The following is a 21,704-nucleotide window of genomic DNA, read 5'->3' as shown; positions in this document are numbered from 1 at the left end:
GGGTCCACCAAGACCAGCCCAGTGCCCGTCCCTGGCCCCCAGAGCTCCCCCATCACGTGCACCCCAGTTCAATCCCCAGTCACTGAACGCCCTGGGGAGTGGACGGGGGCAGCGCAGGAGAGGGGCACCTGGTTGCCTGGCCCCTGTGACGTCAGAGGAGGGGCCCCCCAGCATACCGATTACCACCCACGCTCCACACTGACGTGGCTGCGCTCACGGCGCGCACACACACACACGAGGCCCTGGCGACCGTCAAACAGCACGCCGAACACCCGCAGCGTGCAAAGGCTCTGGAGCCACAGGCCTGGGCCGAAACCACAGAACATCAGCCTCTCCTCTGGTACTTTCAGCCGCTGCCACCCTCCCCTGGGTCTCGGCCTCCCCCATAAAGTGGGGACCCCAGGGAATAGGAGATCAGAGTTTTTCACCGGTGTCTGATGGTGGCGAACACCTGCTATGAAACTGGGTCAAGCCTACGAACGTGAACGGAGAGTGACGGCCCTTTGCCACTTTGAGCCTTCAGGTAACTAATGAAAGGACCTTTTGCAAAATGCGGTGTGCAAATGTATCCTTACGCTTCAATATATATTTTATTGTTATTTTTTGAACAATAATGTTTAAATACAACTACTTAATAACTCTTCCCAATATAATAAAAGCAAAATTTTCAGTCAAAAGATAAGTAAGGATTAAAAAGAGAGAGAGATGAGAGTCTGTCCGCAGCTCTGGGCGCCCACCTGGCCCGTGGCGCCTGCCTGAACAGCAGCTCCTGTGCTCGGGGTCCTGCTCCTGCTGCACCCAGGTCACCTGCGGTCCAGAGGTCCAGCCCACGAGACTGTGAGCACGTGCAGACAAGGCTGGGACCTGCATCCTCAGCCTCCGTCTGACACAGATATCAGAGCTGGGGGAGGGGAGAGGGACCGCCCGCAGGGACGGGAGGACAGACCGGCATCGGGAAGCGGGGTCCTGGGGACCCCGCTCAAAGTGGCATCGAGTCCTCACTCTCTGTTCACTCTCACAGGCTTGAATCAATTGCGCAGCATGTGGGCTCCACCTTCAGACACTGTTCTAAACTCTGACCTCTTGCTCCCTGGGGTCCCCATGAGAAAGGCGCTGTGGTGGGGTCCCCACCTTACAGAGGGAAGGCTGAGACCCAGCGCTGAGGGGTCGCTTCCCCATACGCTTTCCCAGCTACGTGGAGATGGGGCCTGGCCGGGAGGGAGGCTGCAGGCCCCGTGGAAGGAGGTACATGGGCCCAGCAAGAGGGTGCTGGGGTGGTCAGCGGGGTGCAAGGGTCCTGCATAGCTGGGGGGCAGGAGACAGAACCCAGCGGGGAGTCACTTGGGCTGGTGACACAGCCTCCCGGCCCCTCTGGGTCTGAGAGCAGCACCGTCTGACCAGGAAGGACAGGATCCCAGGCCCCGCGTGTGGTGTGGGCACTCAGAGCCAGGATGGGTGGGGGTCAGGGAAGCCCCTGGAGGAAGAGGCTCTGCGGGCAGAGAAGCATTTCAGGGTCTGGGAGGGGGGTGACGGTGGCTGAAGCGGGGGCCGGGGAGGTGGAGGAGGCAGCGACCCCCAAGATGCTTCAAGCCCCGGGTCACTGTCACCTGACTCAGGCAGGCCTTTTCTCACACCCCCCGCCCTTCACTGCACAGCCCCCGACCCAGGCTGCCAGGACATGAGCACCCTGCCCCCCAGCCACCTTCCCCCGCCGGCCCCTGCTCCACCAACCCTGCAGACACGTAGGCCTGTCCACCTGCCGGACCCACTGCTTCACTGTGCTACGGCCAGACCCTGGCATTCTACGACAGCTCTGCTCACCCAGGGGCTCCAGAGCGCGAACACCCAAGTCCAAACCCCAGCTCGGCCATGCAGTGACTGCAACGCAGACAAGTTCCTCCTCGTCCTGAGGCTCAAGCTCTAGCTCACACTACCGAACACCAGACCCACAAGGAAACGACCCACGGGAGCACACAGACGACAGCGAAGTCAGAGCCGCACAGACAGCAGAGAATCGCCAGGTGGAGGGAACACAGAGAGTGAGATGGAGAGGAGAGCCCCGTTCCACCACTTTCTGGCTGTGTGGCCTCAGCCAGGTCACCTAACTGCTCTGCGCTCCAGTGCCTGCACTACAAAGTAGGAGAACGACCACCCACTTTGTTAGGGAGGTTGAGAGGACTTGGCAGAGTTAACAGAGAATTTAGCAAAGAGCCTGGCATGAGAAAGAAAGCGTGTGTGAGTTGCGTTTGACTCTTTGAGACCCATGGACTGCAGCCCACCAGGTTCCTCTGCAAGAATACTGCAGTGCATTCCCATTTCCTTCTCCAGGGGGTCTTCCCAACCCAGGGTTCAAACCCAGCTCTCCTGCATTGCAGGTAAGACCCTTTACCATCTGCGCCACCAGGGAAGCCCTGCGTGAGAAACTGACCCCGGGTATCAAATTGATTACTATTCCTACTGATGATGGTAGTTAACAGTCCCTTAGGAGAAGTCTGTGAGGTAAGAAGGAGTCTTCATTTGTTGAAGAAACTGGGGCTGAGAGAAAAGTCTGGCTCGTTCAGGCCACCCAACTGGTAGGGCGGCAGTGCTGAGCTGTGCAGACCAGGTACTGTCCCTGGGGATCAGATGACCGCAGAGTGCGGAGGCCCGGCTGGTGGCCTTGGCAGGTGAGCGGACACTGTGTCTCCTTTATTCGCCCCAGAGCAGAGCAGCAACTTGAGGAGGGGTGGGGCCCTGGCCTGCCACTTGAGACCTGCCCTGCTCCCCAGGCTCATCCCTGGGGCGGGGTAGGGCTGGGGACAGGGGCGGGGCTCTCCCACTCAGTGGGCGGGGCTGGGACAGGGGCGGGGCTCTCCCACTCAGTGGGCGGGGCTGGGACAGGGGCGGGGCTCTCCCACCCAGGGTCCCGGGCCTCTGAGGCCCCTGTGTAACACGTGGCAACCCAGACGTTCAGGGAGGACACCTACCCAGACCCAACAGCGATGCTGATGGCTTCTGTTCCCACCGGGATCCCCCCAGCCTATCCCAAATGGGTGGGAGAAGGGCAGCTACCCCTGCACACACACAGCTTCCCTGAGTTCAAGGTCACTCCCTGACCAGGGTGAAGTCTATCATGGGTCATGGCCTCCCCTCTCCCCCCCGCCCCCAAGCTGGCCCTCACGTCTGCACCCACGGCCCCTGGGAAACAAAGGGACCATTACTCTTAGCTTCCGAGCTCCCAGGACCCAGGAACCGGCTGCTCAGGTCCAGATGCGGAAGGGCCGCTGCTGACTCCTGCTACTGACTTTGGCCTAGACCTTGCCCACCAGTGTGAGACTAGGACTGCCCAGCCCCATACTTCCCCTTCCTCACTGACCACCAGGGAAGCTCCCCTGGGCAGGGGGCTGGCTGTGCAACTCTTGTCAAGCCTGTTCACCTGTCGAGGCCTCTATTGCTCCCTCTGTGAAATGGGTGTAAGAGCATCTGTGAGTCATGGGCCGGCAGGAGGCCGACTCACTGCGCCCGGCACGGAGTGACCGTCCCGTAAACAGTTGATACCGCTGCTGTGACTGTTATTAAAGATCTTTCTTAAGAGAATATACGTATTTGGCTGTGCTGGCTTTCAGCTGAAGCATGCGGAAACTTGAGCTGTGGCATGCAAACTCTTAGTTGCGGTGGGCTCTTAGTTCTCTGACCAGGGATCGAACCCGGGCCTCCTGCATTGGGAGGGCAGGGTCTTAGCCACTGGTCCACCAGGGCTGAAGGACACAGCTGCCTCATGCAGAGGCCGGTGTGTGGGAATGACCCAGCATCCGGCTGCCCGGCCAGACTCGGGGTTCCTGGCCTGTTTGGCTCCAACTGTTGACAGCCCCCATGACAGCGCGTGAGGGCGGGCTGAATGAATGAGCAACTCCACCCTGCCAGAAGCTGGGTGACCCTGGGCACATCACTGAGCCTCTCTGAACCTCCATTTCTGTATCTGTGAGTCTCACCCACCTGGCCCGTGGCCGGCGCATGAATAAGCGGGGGCGAGAATTATGATAATTGTAACAGATGGAATCCCAGGCCTCCTGGGAAGAACGGAGAGAAACTTCCATGCCTCTGCGTTCTCCATCGCCCTCCTGCAGTGTCAGACTCGTCTGCTGGCTGTTGCTCATGCCGCACCGACCACTCCCGCTGGCTCTGAGCCTCACCCCTTGCAAGGCAGTGCCGTGTCGTGTCCCGAGGGCCTGCTGCAGAGCGGGTACTCAGTACGTCATCTGTTTAGTGAATGAATGAAGGCAGGCTCCCAACAGGAGCCAAAAGCCGAGGGCGCTTCGTTGAGCACTTATTACTGGCTCGGCGCTTTGGGGAAGAGCTCTGCTCAGCTGTGGGCGAGGAACCCAGCTGATCAGGGTCCAGAGAGGCTCTGACCTGGCAGGTGCAGGGCAGGGATGGGCTGCGCCTGTTTGGCACGACCTTGCCGTCGCCCCACTCAGGGCATCGGCACAGAGTCAGCCTGAGGCCTGGGGTTTGGGGGCTTTTGGGGATGCAGGGAGAGGCTAGAAGAGAAGGGACCTTGGTGAAGCAACTGCTCTGTTCCAGACCCACACTTGAGGCTGTTTCCCAGTGGCCCTGCGGGTGGCCACCATTCTCCACAAGGTTACTAAGGAGGAGGAGACCGAGGCTCTGAGAAGCAAACCAGCCCGGACTGGGATTCCGGGCCCCGGTCAGTCGGCAGGGTCCTTCCTCAGTCCCAGCTCCCTCCTCCCTTCCTGGCTCCTCACTGCATGGGAAAGCCCACACTTGAGAGAGGTTCCTTTGGCATAAGGCATCGACCCCAATCAACATGCCTTTATTTCTGCCATTCAATGGTTATTGGTTAAAACATCAATAAATCACTTATAAGACCCATTCAGATGGGACGGGCTGCTGAGAACAGAGCTGACAGCAGAAAGAAGGTAGACAAGGGTCCCAAAATCTTAAACCCTCAGACTCTCCGCGAGAGGCCACCTTACACGCCGCCCACCCACGCCCTCTGCCCGCCCAGGCAAACAGCAGTTCCTGACTGGGTCTGTGGGAAACGGGGGCTCGGGGAGCGGAGCTCGGGAGCACAGCCAGGATGCCAACCCGGAGGTCACGGGTCGCCTCGAAGGACTCCCCCGACCCCGATCACATGCGTGCTCCCGGGACCCCCCTCTCTCGGCCTGGGGAAGGCCCTCCGGTGGGGCGGTTTCCCGAAGCTGTGTACGTGAGTCTCCCTGGACACACGTACACACGTGTCCCTGGGGGCCTGTTTTACTGCTGCAGGAACGGGACGAGGTGGTGACCCACTGGCACCCGCTTCATAAGAGGAAAAGCAAAGTCGTGAAATGCTTCCTGTGCACCAGGCTCTTTCCTAAACGCTCAGTGCAGATCGACTTGCCTCATTCTGGCATCCCCTGAGGTGTGTGGTGTCATTATCTCCATTTTACAGACGTGAACACTGAGGCCCAGAGAGGTGGTGTGCTCTGACAAGGACCCAAACCCGGTCAGCCTGGCCCCAGAGTCTGACCCTCTCTCCTGCCTTGATGTCAGGACACCCGCTCCAGTCCCTGGCCAGGCTCTTTCCGGACTCTTCCTCATGGGGCCAGTGGGCTTGGCCATCGCTGACCATGCCCTCCAGGGGCAGACTCGGCCCCCTCTCGCCTTGACCACCCCGCGTCCCTCCGGTCCCTGAGCAGAGGAAGAGCCTCCATCCGCCCTGCCTCTCCTTGGCCCCCGACCAAGCCAAGTGCCCTGTTCCTTCACTCCACAGCTATTTCCTGAGCACCTCCTGGGTGGGGGTTACTACGCTGGGGGCTGAGGAACCTGAGGGAGGGATCTGGGCGAAGCCTTGCCTTCTGGGGGGACAGACAGCAAGATCGCATCACTCAGGCAGCCCAGGGCCCTGCAGAGTGTAGGACAGGGAGATGACAGGGGCAGGGAGCTCTGGGGTGGGGCTTCTGCACAGGGAGAGAGGGCTCCCGGCCACCAGGGTCAGGTAGCCCTGCCCTGGCATGGGCAGTGGTGGGAGCAGGCATGGGAGGAGATCCTGCCAGCCCCACCGCCTGGCCTGGGCAGAGGGCCCTCTGTCTTCAGAACCAGAGAAAAGTACCCAGCACCACAGACATAAAGCCCAAGGTTCCTCCTGGACCCAGAGCTTCACAGAGGCCGGGAGACTTGCCCAGGGTCACCAGTGAGTCAGCGAGACCTGAGGGTTAGGAGCAGGGTCTCCTGGCTACCAGCAGGAGTCCTGCCCTCACCGCTGCCTCTGGATCCTCCACTAGGCCACCTGCACCTGCAGGTAATTTTCCAGCCAGAAGCCCGGGTGGCCTCAGCTCCGAACTTGTCTATGATGGAGCCTCTTCGTCCCTCCTACCTGCTCCCTACTCAGCGGGGTGACCCTCAGCAAGGACTCCGGCTCCCCAGCCTCAGCTTCCCTGCCTAGGAAGTGGGAACCGCCCAGAGGACATGACCCAGCTGCCCTGAAGATGAAACGAAACCTCTGTGTTCAGAGAAGCTCAGTTCCCTGGGAGGTTCTTCGTAAAGACTGGAGTTATCAGGGAGATGAACCCGGGGAGCCCGGCTGACGCCCTCCCCGCATTCCAGCTCCGTAATGATCCCGGCGGGGACAGAGGAAATGAACTGGTGTCCGAGCCTGCCCGAAAGATTCCATTCCACCGCCCTGCACAGCCGCTGCAAATGGTTTGCACCGGAATATTATCTGGGTGTATTTACGGTATCTTACTGGAAACCACAAAGTGCACTGTATTTTTTTTCTCTTTTGCTATTTAAAGCTGATGGGTCAGAGAGTGAGCAATCTGCAGTGACACCGGCCGAAATATATGATGATTTGGAAAACATACAGATGGAAAAAGGTGGCCTCTGCCAGCCCCATGGCGTGGCACTCACAGCCCTCTCTGGGCTCAGAATGCCACACCTGGCTGTCTCCAAGCCGAGGAACTGGGGTACCCCTGGATGAACGGAAGAGTGGGGGCTTCAGGGGCTCGCGTCTTGGCTGAGCCTGGCTGATGGGACAGGCCCACAGAGCTGATCTCCAGTCCCCAGCGTCCGCCCTTCTCTCCTGCCTCCACTGCAACCAAGCATCTCCACCCGGTGAGCAAGGCTGGAGCGCACTGCTGCTGCTCGTCAAGGGTCAACAACAAACCTGCAGAAGATTGTTCAAACACCTGAGGTTCTTTTAAAATACTCGTACAGTGCAGTACATTGGCCCATAGGTGTATCAGAATCTAATTCAAAATAGCCATACAATTGACTGACACTCACTCAGATGGTAAAGAATCTGTCTGCAATGCAGGAATTCCCAGGTTGGGAAGATCCCCTGCAGAAGGAATTGGTAACCCACTCCAGTATTCTTGCCTGGAGAATCCCATGGACAGGAGAGCCTGGCGGGCTACAGTCCATGGGGTCGCACAGAGTCGGATATGACAGAGCAGTTAACACACACATGCGTACTGTATCTTCCTGTGGTTTAATTACAAATACATTTACAAAAAAAGAAGAAAGGCTCAAGGCATTCCTTCCTTCCTCCAAGCCTTTCTGCCTTCAGTCTGCAAATACCCTTCCTCTCCCACTGACCTGGTGACAGGCCATGTTACCCAGTGGTCTCAGAGCAGGGCCCGGAGCAGGGGAGTGCCGATCCAGCTGGGTTGACATCCCAGCTCCACTTCCCGGGGGTGGGGCCTGGGGTGAGTTGTCTGACCTCTCAAGGCCTCAGTTTCCTCCTCTGTGAAATGGGAATAATAAAGCACCTGCCTCCTAAGGATGTTAGGAAGATGAAACAAGCCAAGGGACCAGCCACCAAATCAAGAGCAGGCCTGGAAGGGGCGGGTAAGCAGCGGCTCTTCCTAGGAGGGTTTGTGGTCACCGTCTCCCTCAAGGCGCAGCTCGGGGTCCCCTCTGAGGGGCCTTCCTGACATCCTCTCTGTGGCTTGTGGCTCAGCACCTTCACCATCCTTATTCTGTGTTGAATTCAAAGACCAGTTCAACACAGAGGACCCAGGCTACTGATCTGCGACGCCAGTTCAACACAGAGGACCCAGGCTACTGATCTGCGACGCCAGTTCAACACAGAGGACCCAGGCTACTGATCTGCGACGCCTCGGCAGTTGAATGAATCAACGTGCGTGTGAAGGCGTGCGAGAGTGTGAGAGTGTGTCTGTCGACCAGAGGAAAGCTGGCAAGAGAACGTTTTAACAAAAGAGTCATCTCAAAGAATAGTGTCAGGAGAGCTAAAACCCAGGATGAACTGAGGCTTGCAAAAAAAAAAAAATGCACACAAGACAAAAAGTCCTTTGTTAGCTGCGTTCTAAACAAGAATAGGGAAAGAATAGGTCTTTTGCTCTGGCAAGATGGCGTATTGTTAAGAAATGGCAGAGAGAAAGTGGAGCTGGCCCGCCCCTTGCTTCTGTGTGTCTCTCTGGGAAGGTCTTCAGATCACCCCTCCAAGCTGTCATCCGCTCACCAGACATGGGCTCCATCCACCCGCCCAGCCCGAGATGGGGGAAAGACGGAGCCATTGTGCAAGGCATGCGGATTCCCAAACCGGCCACCGCGGGGAGAGGGGCGAGCTGCTCTAGACCACTTGAGAGGAGAAGCAGTGAAATGGGGTGGGAGCAGAAGCCCAGAAACGCATCCATGTAGCCTTGCTTGTAGGCAGAGGAGGGTGGCCCCCAGCGCCTGAGTCCTAGGTCACCGGTGCCCTTCCCTGGAAAAATTCCGCAGGGGCGTACCAAACAGGAGGTCGTGAGTATTTGAAAAAGAATGCAGCCGTCCCCAGGAGCGCATGTCAGGAAATCACCGTTTCTCTGTTGACGATAATGCTGGACTCCTAGCAGATTTCTATATGTGCTAAGAATCTGATCGTTCCCATATCCTGCCTCTTCCCCAGACACAAGGGAGAGAGGGTCTTCAAAGAGCTCTCCCCACTCCCGTCCCCTGGCAGACCCTGTGGGAAGGATCCCTCCCCACCCCTGTCTCCAGCCCCTTTCTGCCCCCACCGGCCCCCAGCATCCCGCCAGTGCCCAGGTCACTCTGCTGGGGCCACACCTGCAGGCCGCCTGTGACTGCCCCTCCCTACCACGCCCTTCCTCTCCTGGGTGGCGGCGGCCCACTCTAGGTGACCCTGCGGGCAGCCTTCCATGCTCCAGCCGGGTGCCATCCGCCTGGCGCCCAGCCCTCTTCTAGCAGACTCCCAGGGCACATTTCAGCCCCGACTTCGCTGTCTGTCCCCAGCAGATGGTGGGCACCCCAAGGGCAGGCCCGGTGGCTGATTCATCAGCTGCTTATCACACGGAAGACTCCAGTAAATATCTGTGGGGCCAATGAATGAATGAGGGGTGGACACATGGGGCGGGGGAGTCCCACGGGCACTTAAGTCCCATGAATTCAACCAAAGGCACCTAAAGCAGAAGTAAAGGTTACATACTGCACGGATGGGGCTGTAACCTGGTGTAAGAGTGTGGAGAGTCCTTGGGAAACTAAAAACAGGGACTTCCTGGTGGTCCAGCAGCTAAGACCCAGTGCTCCCAAGACAGAGGGCCTGGGTTCCATCCCTGGTCGGGGAACCAGATCCAAGGGGTGCAACCAAGTGTTCACACGCCACAGCTAGAGACCCTGCATCGTGCCGCAAGTGAGGCCCGGCACAGCCAGATACACAGACGAACGTGTTTTTACAAAATTAAAAATAGGACTAGCATATAGCAATTCTACTTCTGGGTATGTAGCCAAAGAAAATGAAAGTGGTAACTCAAAAATATTTGCACCCTCAAGCTCATCACAGCATTATTTACACTAGCCAAGACACGCAAGTATCCTGAGGATCTATTGACAGACGAATGGATAGGGAAGTGATACATACGTACATAGAGGCATGTGCGTGTACACGAAAAGAAGTGAAGGTGTTTGTCACTTAGTCGTGTCCGACTCTTTTGCGACCCTATGGACCTAGCCCACCAGGCTCCTCTGTCCATGGAATTCAGGAAAGAATACTGGAGTGGGTTGCCATTCTCTTCTCTATGGGATCTTCAAACCCAGGGATCAAACCCGAGTCTCCTGCACTGCAGGCAGATTCTTTACTATCTGAGCCACCAGGGAAGCCCATATATATACATATATAAATACACACACACACACACACACGTGTATACATACAACAGAATATTACTCACAAAAAAAAAAGAAAGAACTCCTGCCATCTGCAACATTCTGGATGGACTGTGAGAAAGACAAATACTATATGATCTCACTTTATGTGGAATCTTAAAAAAATATGAAAAAAATACTGCGTGAATCCTTTGCACACAGCGCATCTTCACTCTATCTGCTGTACGTATGTTACAGGCGCACAGGAATGGTTTCCTGTACGTGTATAGAGAAGCAGGGATTCCGAATGTTGTGGCTGATTTAAGGCTTTGGAGAGTGACGCTGGCTGGACCTCACAGTCCACATCCACATCAGATACTGGGACGTGGCCCTGCTGTGCCCTCGGGGAAGGACGCTGGACTTGGGGGCGGGTGACACACTTTCAGTGGATTCCTGGGCAGTCCGAAAGCCGTGGGACGGGCATGGCCCATCTATGAGGGTCCCCATGGGTAGTCCGAAAGCCGTGGGACGGGCATGGCCCATCTGTGAGGGTCCCCAGAGCACCGTTTCCTGGGGTGGGTGCCTTGGAAGAGCAGTTCCAGCAGACTGTCAATGAGCCCGAGGTCTGGGGAGACGGGACCCCCAGGGAAGCCTATTCAAGGTGCTCTCTTGTCTGCAGGACTTCTCAGAGCCTCTAATGCAGGGAGTACAGCATGCTGAGGTCCCAAACTGATCATCCAGGGAGCCCTCCTTTTCACCCCAGAGCGGCAGGTGGGGGTGGGGAGGGTTAGAGACCTGTGTTCCCCAGAACAGACAGAGTAACAGGACCTCTTGAGTCGCGCCTTGGTGCGGGAGCGGTTTCCCCGAGGCAGTGACCTAGACAACACTCATTCTACCTGAAGCAATGCAAACGTGGGAAGAGAGCTAACAGAAAGCTGGGCTAAGACAGGTCAGAATGACCGCAGGCAGGACTGAACCATCAGGGTTGCATTTCGGGTCAGAAACAGAAAGCATTCGCTCAAAGAGGACGGAGCACGTCCCCCGTGTGCGGTGCGCCCAGACCTGGGCCGGAAGACAACCAAGACCCTGGAGGGTTCAGAGCGGCTGGGCGCGGAGGGCAGAGTGGGGCGGGCCTGCCCGGGAAGCAAGCTTGTCTCCATGTGTTTCCTGAGCACCTACTGTGCGCCGGGCCCTGGGGTCACACAGAGAAGACGGTTGACAGGCCCATGCTCCATGGACTTCCCCACGGCCGCGGACTGATGTCAGACACACACAGCCTTCCCAAAGCACGCAGTCACTTCTGAAAGCGGTAAGTGCTGTAAAGACAACAGGACGGAGTGACCTGTGGGGCGGCTGTCACGGCCAGGTGGTCAAAGAAGGCCTCCTGGAGGAGGTGGCATCCAGGGGGAGGCCTGCACGACGCTGGGCTATGCAAGGTCCCCACCATCACTCAGCAGCTTGGCCCTGCGGCCCTTCTGCTCTGACCCCTGTTCCAGAAGGAACTGGGGTGGGGGGTCTGCACCGTCCCTCGGGGCTGCACAAGCAAGCAAATAGAGAACGTGCCCTGGAGCAGCAAGTGACGTGAAGAAAACCACGGAAGGGGAGGGGCAACGAGGGACGGGCAGTCTACGCTGCGCAGCAGGCCCTGGTGAGTGGCGGGCATGCGAGCCGAGGGTGGAAGGAGCAGAGGGCGTCCAGGTTGGGGACCAGCCGGGGCAAAGGCTCCGAGGTGGGAAGGACTTGTCACGCGTGAGGGTCGGGGGGGAGATGGGGTCGGGATGCAGGTTACGGAGGTCAGCAAAGGACCGGGGGACGGTTAGCATCTTGTTCTCAGAGCAACAGGGAGGGTTTTACAAAGGGAAACGCCATGGTCCAAGCAACCAAGAGGACAGGCTTTGCTGGGGGCCGTGTGGTTGGCGGGGTTGGGGGGCAGTGTATTAGGGACTGATGGAGTTGGGCGACAGCTCTCTGAAGATGGAGATTCCAACCAGGAGGTGATGATGGAGCTGGGGAGAAGTGGACAGACTGGGCGATGTGCTTCGTAGAATCAAAATGAGGAGCTCAGGTTAGAAACGGGAACGACAGCCTCTCCCCTTTCTATTCCACTTCTACTTGTCCTGGAAAAACCAGGAATAAAGTCCAGAGCACCTCCAGTTCCTTGAGTTTGTCTTCATAGCAGAGAGGCACGAGGGCCTCCTGGAAGGGTGAAGGGATGCCCCCGATGGCCCACATCCTCTGGGTGCCAGGGCCTTACGTCCTGGGGGTGCTGCTGCCTGCCTCCTGGCAAGGTGGGCCATGGGAGGTGGACACGGGCGCTCACTTGGATGGCCCACGGCCCACTGCTACCACCAGCCTGTTGGATACATGGCGGCCTCGGGAGTCATATGTCTGTTAGGACCACACGAACAAGAACTTCTGCAGCCACAGGAAACTCGGCACCCATCTCAATCTCAACACAAAACCTCCGTGTGACATGGTCAGCCTCCACCTGGTGCTGAGCTGAGATGCAGGTGCGAGAGACCAATGCGGTGATGGGTGAGGAAGGGCCCCCCACCCCCAATCAAGGCTCAATAAAGATGAAAGATGGGGGTGAAGCCCCATGTGACCCACCCTCCTTGGGGCCCTGCCCAGGGACTGGGATGCAGCTCTCACCCTCTACCGATGGCACGACGCGACTGCGTACAACCTGATGGAAAATGGGCAACAAGAATGAATGGGCAACTCACCCAAGACTAAATCTGCTCGGCCAGCAAATTCGGGAAGAGATTGCAACCCCTTGACTTCAAGGACATGCAAATCAGGGTGAGAAAGCATTTCACATTGCCCCGCAGGCAGCGAGGAAGACCTCTGGGTGATCCCTAGTGCTGGAGCGGGTGCAGGTCAGCAATGCGGGCTGGGGCAGCAGAAAGTGTGCAGTCACTGGGGCAAGCAGCTCTGTCCTCACCCGCCGCCACCAGCAATTCTGCGGCTCACTACAGACGCCAGAGACACAGACGGGGGCCCAGGGACATGCGCACAGGGAGGCCTGCAGGGGCCCTGTTAGTAACAACCCAGATGGCCCTCAGCCAGTGTGTGGGCACACAGATGGGATCTACTCACCATGGCTGATATGATTCAACCACGGCCACAAGGGGGACTTCCCCGGTGGCCCAGCAGTTAAGAATCCGCCTTGCAATGCAGGGGACTCAGGTTCGAACCCTGGTGGCGGGAACTAAGATCCCACATGCCACGGAGCAGCTAAGCCTGCGCACCACAGCTACTGAGCCCTAGCACTCTGCAGCCCGAGCACCACAAGTAGAAGGTCACGTATGGCAACGAAAGGTCCCGATGCTGCACCTGAGACCCGACACAGCCAAATAAAAAATATGTTTTTAAAAAAAGAGCTACAAGAAACGACACATACCAGCTCTGTTAGCGGCGATGGGAAAAAAAGTAAATTCCAAAAGATCGCATGTTACGTGATGCCTTTCCTCTGTAAAATTAAACACAACTCAAAACAATGTGCTTCAGGGGGATCTATCAGTAGGATAAATCAGACATCAAGATTCAGGAGAGACAAAGTGTGGCTTGGGAGGCGGAGACAGAAGTTGCCTGAGAAATGCTCACAAGGGTTCTCCTTGTCATCTTGGTGGATTCTAGGGGGAGTTCATCGTTCTATTTCAGCAGAGGAAAAGCCTGGAGTGGGGGCTGAATGCTTTCCTGGGTCCCCCGGGGCCACACTGTTGATAAGCCTGATGAGGGGTCACAGAATGCCTGGTGTGTAAGGCCCTTGATAGCTGGCCTATGGTCTCACCTGAGGCTCCTGATCCCTGAGGCCGCAGACCCCCGCTGCCCCTCCCCTTAGCAATCACACGCCCATGTTTTTTCCCTGCGGTCCCCTCCGCCTGGGATCCAATTCACTGGCCAGTGAAATTCCTCCCACCCTTCAGGACCCAGAGCAAAGCCATCTCCACTGTCCAGTCTGCTCTTTCCACCTGGGCGTCTCACCTCTGAGCACCCAGCTCTCCTCATATGCTTTTCCCTAAAGTGCAGACCATCCTGCTGTCTGGTTGCTTGTTAAGGGCTCAGCTGTGTCCCTCAAACTTCATACATTCAGCCCTAACCCCCAGGGCCTCAGAATGTGTCTGTATTTGGAGGCACAGCCTGTAAAGAGGGGGTTAAGTTACAATGAGGCCACTAGGCTAAGCCATCTTCCAACCTGACTGGTGTCCTTAGAAGAGATTAGGGCAGAGACATCAGGGCACCTGCAGACCAAGTGAGCACACAGGAAGATGGAGACCATCTACACACCAAGCACGGGGCGGGCCTCAGAAGAAGCTGACCCTGCCTGGGCCCTGATCACAGACCCCATCCCCAGGACTGTGCGTGGGAGCTGCCCAGCCTGCGGCCCTTGGCTTGTATGGCCGCCCGAGCTGCCCCCCTCCCGGGAAAATGGTCGGAGTGCGGCTCCCAGGCCCGTACAACATCAGCCCTGTTGTCCACGGTCCCTGTGATGGTTTGGGATGGATGGACGCTCCCGAGTCAGGCCCCAGATTCGATCAGATTGAGTCCCAGGTCCCTCGCAGGCCTGTCACTCTAAAACTGCAATCCCAGGGGTATTCCTGGAGCCTCTGTTTGCTTAAAACCCCCGAGGCCACCTCTCCTACTGGAGCCTCCTCTGCAAGAATGCTCCTTGCCCCAGGCCTCTGCTCCTGCTGGGAATATACTGGTAGTATAAATGAGAAGTGCAGACTGGGTATCCACCCCGCCCCCCCTCAGCCTGCAGCAGACCCCTCAATTTTGCAGCTCTGGGCAGCTGAGGAGCTTCATCCCGGGACTCCCTATGCTGGAGGCCCACTATTACATGGATGCCACCATGCCTGGCACTATCACCACGCCACCAACAGGCAGCTATTCCAAGACTGCCAGTGAGACTGGGGTCAGCCCAGCCCCAGGAGGCCGTGCCACTCGCTGTTGCGGACCTTGGGCAAGTCCCCCTGAGCTTCAGTTTCCCCATACGTAACACCTCACTTGTTAACAAAGATCCAGCTAAAATGCCAGAGCCCGGGCGTGGGTCCCAGAAACAGGGGGTAGGGGCGTGGGCAGGAAAAGGTGAGAAAAGCACGAGGGACCACGAGCGAGGGCTCAGAAGACGGCGGGAGAGGAGACGAGGTGCAAGGGATGCACGGTACCTCGGTGTCGTGTGCTCGGGGAACAAGGTGAGGCTGGGTGGGCGGGAGGATGAGAAGGTGAGAACAGATGAGGACCGGGGGTGCGGTAGATGGATAAGCAGGTGGGATTTCATCCCAAGGCTGGGAGAGCCTCCCAAGGAGGCTAATCGGGAGACGACAGATTCCAGTTTCCATTTACAAGGGACATGAGGTCTTCAGGGCGGCCAGGGACAGGTAGGGGGCTTGGGGTGCCCGGGGAGCCCCGAGGTGCTCCCGAAGGCTGGGGTGAGGACACGGGGCAGTGGGCAGATCCAGTTGGATCTTTCCGACACGAACTCAATTTGCTGCTGTCAGGGCCGCGGGAGATGGAGAACCCAGGGATGCCCCTGGAGCAGTCAAGAGGGCTGGGGTGAACCACAGCGGCTCAGGGACCCCAAGCTGACCTCACTTCCAAAGAAGCGCCCCACTTCTCAGCTCAGCAGTGGGCTTGCAGGGTTCCCGGCCCCACCAGGTCCAGATGCACACAAGCGAGAAAACACACAACGCGGCCTTCCCCACCCAGCGCGGGCCTCCCGGCCACCAACACCCCTCCGATGCCCTTTCCACCAGGCTTCCCTCATGATCGCCTTGGAGACCGGATGCGCGGCCTGGCACCGTGTGTGTGGCTGTGCGTGTTTTACCGCACAAGGCACCATTCCCGTAAGACAGGGGCTGGAGACCCGAATGCCCACAGAGGCCAGGTGGCCCGTATCAGGGCAGCGGGTGGACATGTAGGGGCGGGCCCTGTGGCGTGACTGGGCTGCCCAGGCTCCATTGACAGGGTGCGGTGTTCTCAGCTGCAGCCCATCATTAGCTCAGCGGACACAGGTATAAGCTATCAGTAGCTCTTCCGAGTTTTGCAAAAGCAGCCGGAAGTTCATGTTTTTGGTGAAACGGATAACTTGAAAATTTGAGCATCAGCTTGCAGACTAGCACCAGTGCTGTATCAGCCAGTTGGCCTCTGGGCCCCTGGTCTGCAGCTCCGCCGTGAACAGATGGTGGCGTGGATGCAAACCAGAGAGCTGACCCCCTCACCGGACCTGAATTCTGCACCTGCGGGATCCCACAGCTGGGGTGTTCCACCCTGGGGCAGGGGAAGGAGATCCTGGAGCAGTCCCAAGGCCTCCTGGTCTCCCCATGGCCTGTCAGACCCCACTCGGGGTGCCCAGGTAGCACATACCCACTTTGAGCTCCTTGCCGAAGACAGTGCGCTCCCCCAGTGCCGAGCAGTTCCAGCGGCCGTTGCGGAATTGAAACTGACACTCGTCCAGGCCCATTTGCGAGCCTTCTCCTATGACGATGATGGCGTCGGGCCGGCTCTGGCAGATCGCCCGCTGTCTGGGAGCCAGGCCTGGGATCTTGTTACAGATGATGCTTGCGCCCAGAGCTACCACCGAGGAGAAGCCACTGGAGCAGGGGACACAGAGAGACGGAGCATTAGGCCAGCAAGGTGGACGGGCGGGGCACAGCCTGCAGACCCTGCCTGGGTGTCCAGCTCTGCCTCCCCCGACCGCTCCCATCACAGGCCTCTCAGCTTCTGACACTGCACGCCCAGCCCACGTTCACACGTTTGTCATTCCCAGCACTTGTGTATATTCAATATTAGGCGTAATTCCCTTTTTAGACACAAAGAAAGATGACGCCGGCAACAAACATACTGCCACACGAACTCAGCCAGCTGCCTTTGCATCTTTGGGAGGATTCAATTGAGACGAAGTTTAGAATCATGCGAAATGGAACTGATAACTGTTTAGGGATCATCTCTGTTTCATCTTGGATGAAACTGCAAAGGTAACCCCTCAGTTTCACGAAGCAGTTGCCTCTAATAGGGCAGCAGGTGCACAGATATTAAAGAAAAAACACTTAGACGTGTTATAGATGTATCACGGATGTACGCATTTCATTATAAACACATCTTTAAAAAGCAACTCTAAAGAGAAAACAAAAAAGACAGAAAAATAAACAAGAAAAAAACAGAAAAAAATTTTTAATGTGAAAAAATAGAAAAAATAAAGCAAAATTAAAAAGCAATTGTGAATAAAAGTTGCAGTCTTTCCTTCCTGCAGGTGCATGGAGTATGTGGATCCCACTCCAAACATGAGTGGCCTAGAGCACGCTCACGACCTTGGCAGTGAGGTTCCTGTCTTGCTCACTCACTCGCTGCACGGGTCCATACCAGACACCTGTCAGGGCACCAGGCTCAGACAGGCGAGGCCCTGCCCTCGAGGGGTCACCAAAGGCCACAATGCATGCACCAGATAAACACAACAGGCCATTCAGCGATGCCCACTACTGAGAAAATAATGAAGATGCTGTGATAGCAAGTAGGGGTGGGCTTGGGAGGGGAGGGGAGGGGAGGGGAGGGGAGGGGAGGGGAGGGGCCGCTTCAGCTGGAGTGGTCAAGGAGGGCCTCCCGGAGGAGGTGACAGTGCGGTGGAGCCTTGAAGGGTTGGGAACCAGCCGTGGGAAGGACTGAGGTAGAGTATTCCAGGGGGGCGGGGGAGGGGGTGTGGCGGGAACAGAAGATGCAAAGTCCTGGGAGGGGGACAAGCTTGGGATCGCCAAGGAACAGAAAGAAGCTACAAAAGCCAGCTGGGAACCAGGGCTCAGGGAAGGGCAGAGCCCAGAGAGAGGTGATGGCTGGCGGCAGGAATTTTCTCCATGTGTGCCGAGGCACGGGAGGGCTGGAAGCCGGTCACTGGCAGGGTCCCCCCACCTCCAGCCCCGGGCGGGAGAGCACTGCGGGACAGGACGAGGCAGGGAGCGTGGGCAGGCCAGAGGTGGCCATGGCTTGGCCTTGGTGGAAGTGGTGCGGGGTGGCTGCAGATGAAGTGACCCAGCGTTGTGGAGGGCTCGGGCAAGGACACAGGAAAAGAGAGGCGACCGTGTGAGTTGCAGGTGTCTGGCTTGAGTGTGGGGCCACTTCCTAGCATCAAGGTAACCCCAGAGAGGCTCTGATGCCAGCGCTGACCATGGAGCCAGCCCTCTCCTTACACAAAGATGGCCCACGTGTCTGGAGCTCCCGTTGTGTGTAATCCTTGAAAAGTCATCGAGCATCCTCTGAACGAGAAGACCTCAGTCGGGTTGTAGTAATGAGCTCCTGTTGACACGGCCAAGGTCAGTGGCCCCACCGACCAAGTGCCTCATCCTTCCTGCCCATCCTGGGCTGTGGGAAGTCGATCTGGGATTGGGATTCACCAAGGGGAGGGGCCCCTGCTACTCTCTAAGTGTGTAACAGACCACCCTTGCCCTCTTTCCCACCACACCTGCCACACACCAGCCCTCCTCCTCCTGCCTCGGGTCCTTGATCCTCGCCGGTCCCTCTCCCGGGAAGCTCTCGCCCCCCGAGCTTCACGTGCTTGGCCTCTTGCCATCAGCCATGTGACCTCGAGGGTCCCCTCCCTGACCATCCCGCCTAAGGGAACCTGTCTTCCCACTCCATCCCTCCTAACTTTCCATCCCAATCACGAGCCTCAGAAACATCACTCAGGCTGCGTGCCTGCCACACAGAGGCACCCCCAACTCGGACGCATCCGTGAGCTTTGCAGGGTGCCTACTATACGCACAGGCAGCATGGCTGTGCCGCCACACACACTGGACCACGAGGCCTCTCTGAACAGCCCTCCTGGGCAGGGACCGTCACGTCCATTTCACGTGTCCCCTCTGCACAGCTGAAAGCCGAGGCTCACAGAGGGTGAGACCTGGAGACTGACAAGTGCTCTCGGTCATTCGTCTCAGCCTCTAAAACATGGAGCTAGAAGGGTGTGCACTATTTGAGGAAGAGACAGCATAAGAAGAATAAGTCAAGCAGAGATGCTCTGGCCACAAGACGGGAGATGCCTCTGAACACCTAGCTGACCACCAGGAAACCCCCTCCACCGGCAGAGAGTGAAATTATACATTTGGGGGAAAAATAAAATTCAGAGGCACAAATAGTCTCAAAGCTAAGCGCTCAGGCCTAGGGTGCCACCAAAGCTTCCTTCACCTAGAAGCTGTGTGACCTTGGGCAAGTTACATCTCCTCTCTGCGCTTAGGTCTCCCCATTGCTAAAATGAGGGTATTAACTAGGCCTCCTCTCAAAGGGCGGCTGAAAAATTAAACGTGGGAAGTGCTCCCAAGGTGTCAGGCACACAGGGAGCACTCAATAAATGAGCTGTATAGTAGTTACTGTTATTGGGTCTGATTGTTCCAAAAGGCTGGTGCCTGAGTCACCGGAACTATCCAGATAAGAATACACAGGTGCCTTGCCATCCATCGGAACCAGAAGGCCTCTTGGGAGAGAGCTGTGAAACTTCACCCTTCATGCCCATTTTACAGATGGATAAGCCGAGGTGCAGAGAGCAGCAGGGCCTGGCCGCAAACCACCCTGCCACTCCCCGCCTGACCTGGCCCTCTCTCCCCACCCCAAAGGGCGGCCGCAGGACGGAAGGCGGGCGCTCCAGTGCTCCCTCCCTCCGTCCCTCTGGGCGGCTGGATCCCTGCGGGGACCGTGAGGTCTCGGCGCCGGCGGCGGGAGGTCGGGCGGGTGGGGCGGCCAGGGGAGGTTATTTTCTGTTGTTTTCCCTCTCTCTCTCGGCTCCCGGGTCCCTCCGCCCCGTTTCTAATTAAAAAGGAGATAAAGCCGCACGCGGCCAGCGCCAATCAGCCCCACCGGCTTCCTGGATGCGCGCGGGGCGGTGGGGCGCGGGCCAAGATGAAGATTAAAGCAGGGGGGAGAAAAAAAAGCAAAGCCACCCAGACGCGGGCGAATCAATAACACTTAAAACAGCCGCAGGCAGGCAGCGCGCGAGCCCCGCAGCCGCCTCCCGGCCCGCGGTCACGGCTGGCAGCCGCCTGGTCCGCTTCGTGCGCACCTGCTGGCCGCCGCGGCCGGTCAACTTGCGAGATCGCCGGAGCCGCGGGGCGGGGAGGCGGGGGAAGCGAGTGACAAAACACAAAGGGTCCATCACACACACACACACACACACACATACACACCTCGCCGCAGACCCTGCAGTCCGCTCCCTCCCCAAGCGGAGCTGGGGGCGCCGCTCGTGTGAAACCTGCCAAGGTGGCCCCGGCGCGTCGGAACCCCCCATCCATCCCTGGAGCCCCTGCCCCCACGCTTCACGCGCACTATCTCCGAAGTACAAAGGGTGACTGGCCCTGCAAACGCAGCTCCAAGACGCGTCCCGGGCCGCCCCCTCCCACCTTCCAGCCCGAGCGGCCCCCCCACCCCCCCGGCCCACCTACTAGAAACGCCAGGGTGAGGTGGGGAGGGCCGCTCGGCGGACGCGCCGGCCGCCTCGGGTGCCCAGCTTTAGGGGGCGGGCTGCCCCGCCTCTCGCCAGCGCTGGCTCGCGAGCTTGCGTCCCTGGGTGTCTCGGGCCATCTCCAGCTCTACCCTTGTGTGCGTCTGCTCGGGTGGCTGGCGCTGTCCCCTCGGCCCGGGGGTCTGAGGGTCCCTAGAAACGCGTGGTGCCCAGGCTTCTGTGCTTTGGCCCAGCGAACGTCCCTCCCTGCGGGTACCTGTTCCCTGCTCTCAGACCCGCCCCGCCTGCCACCCGGGGACTGCCCTGCTCTAGGAGCGGCTGTGCCCGCCCCTCTGTGGACACTTTCTCTCGGGCTCTGGGGGGCTGAGCTCCCTGGGAGCTGCTGTGGTCCTGGCTGGTGGTCCCATGCCCCGGTCCGAGTGTCCCTGGGAGGCGCTGACCCTTTGCAGCGGGGGACCCTCTTCAGAGTCCTCCGCACTGGAGCGTCCAAGCTGGGCTGTCCTTAGCTTGGGGTGGGGGGGGGCTTCCTCCCTCGGGCATTCCCAGGACGGCCGTGTCTCTGGAGCTGTGCGCGCCCCTAGGGCTCGCGCCTGCGGGGGCCCTCTGTGCGCCCACAGCTCCCGCACCTCACCCCCTCAGCCTATCTGCGGAGCCGAGGAAGTTGGCGGCCGGCGGCGGCTCGCGGGCAGCTCAACCCCTCCCCGAGACACGCCAACTTTGCCGGGACGCGCGTGCAGGGGGTGCGAGCGGCCCTTACCCGATCCGGAGGTAGACCATGCCCAGGCTGAGAAAGAGGTGGCCCAGGCAGCGCCGCGCTTTCCGGTTCATAGTCCCCGCTGGCCGCCGGGGCCGCGGGCCGGGCCGGGCTGATCCCGCGGGCCGGCCTTGGCGGGGCAATCCACATAGCCCGCCCTGGAGGCGCGGGCCGAGGCTTCCCGAGGCCGTCTGTCGTGCGCCCGTCCGCGCGCTCGGCGCCTGAGCCTCGCCGGGAGCGCGGGAGCCACCGAGCCCCGGGGAGGAGGGAGGAGCGAGCGCGGCGCGGGGCGACGCCGGGCTGCGCGCAAGCGGCCGGGGCGAGTGTGCGAGGCGCGGGGCGTGCGGGGGCGCTGCAGCCGCCCGCCCCCGCCCCTCCCACCGTCCCCCGCCCCCTCCCCGCCCGCCTCCCCGGAGCGCCCGCCCC

General features: G+C 58.9%; 1 protein-coding gene across 1 annotated transcript in view; it reads right to left on the bottom strand.

Annotated features, from left to right (window-relative positions):
• WNT7A (Wnt family member 7A) overlaps positions 1–21,352 on the bottom strand; it is a 63,848-nt gene extending 42,496 nt beyond the window's left edge. The window contains exons 1-2 of the mRNA NM_001192788.1: positions 21,282–21,352; positions 16,453–16,679 (exon numbers count right to left, since the gene is read on the bottom strand). Coding sequence (NP_001179717.1) covers positions 16,453–16,679; positions 21,282–21,352 — 298 coding nt within the window. The remainder of the gene's footprint in view (positions 1–16,452; positions 16,680–21,281) is intronic.
• Positions 21,353–21,704: the final 352 nt, after the last annotated feature.

Source organism: Bos taurus, chromosome 22 (genome assembly GCF_002263795.3).
Source record: "Bos taurus isolate L1 Dominette 01449 registration number 42190680 breed Hereford chromosome 22, ARS-UCD2.0, whole genome shotgun sequence".
NCBI classification, from domain to species: domain Eukaryota; kingdom Metazoa; phylum Chordata; class Mammalia; order Artiodactyla; family Bovidae; genus Bos; species Bos taurus.
The sequence above is the reverse complement of the archived record's forward strand: the minus strand, read 5'-3'. Positions and strand labels throughout refer to the sequence as shown.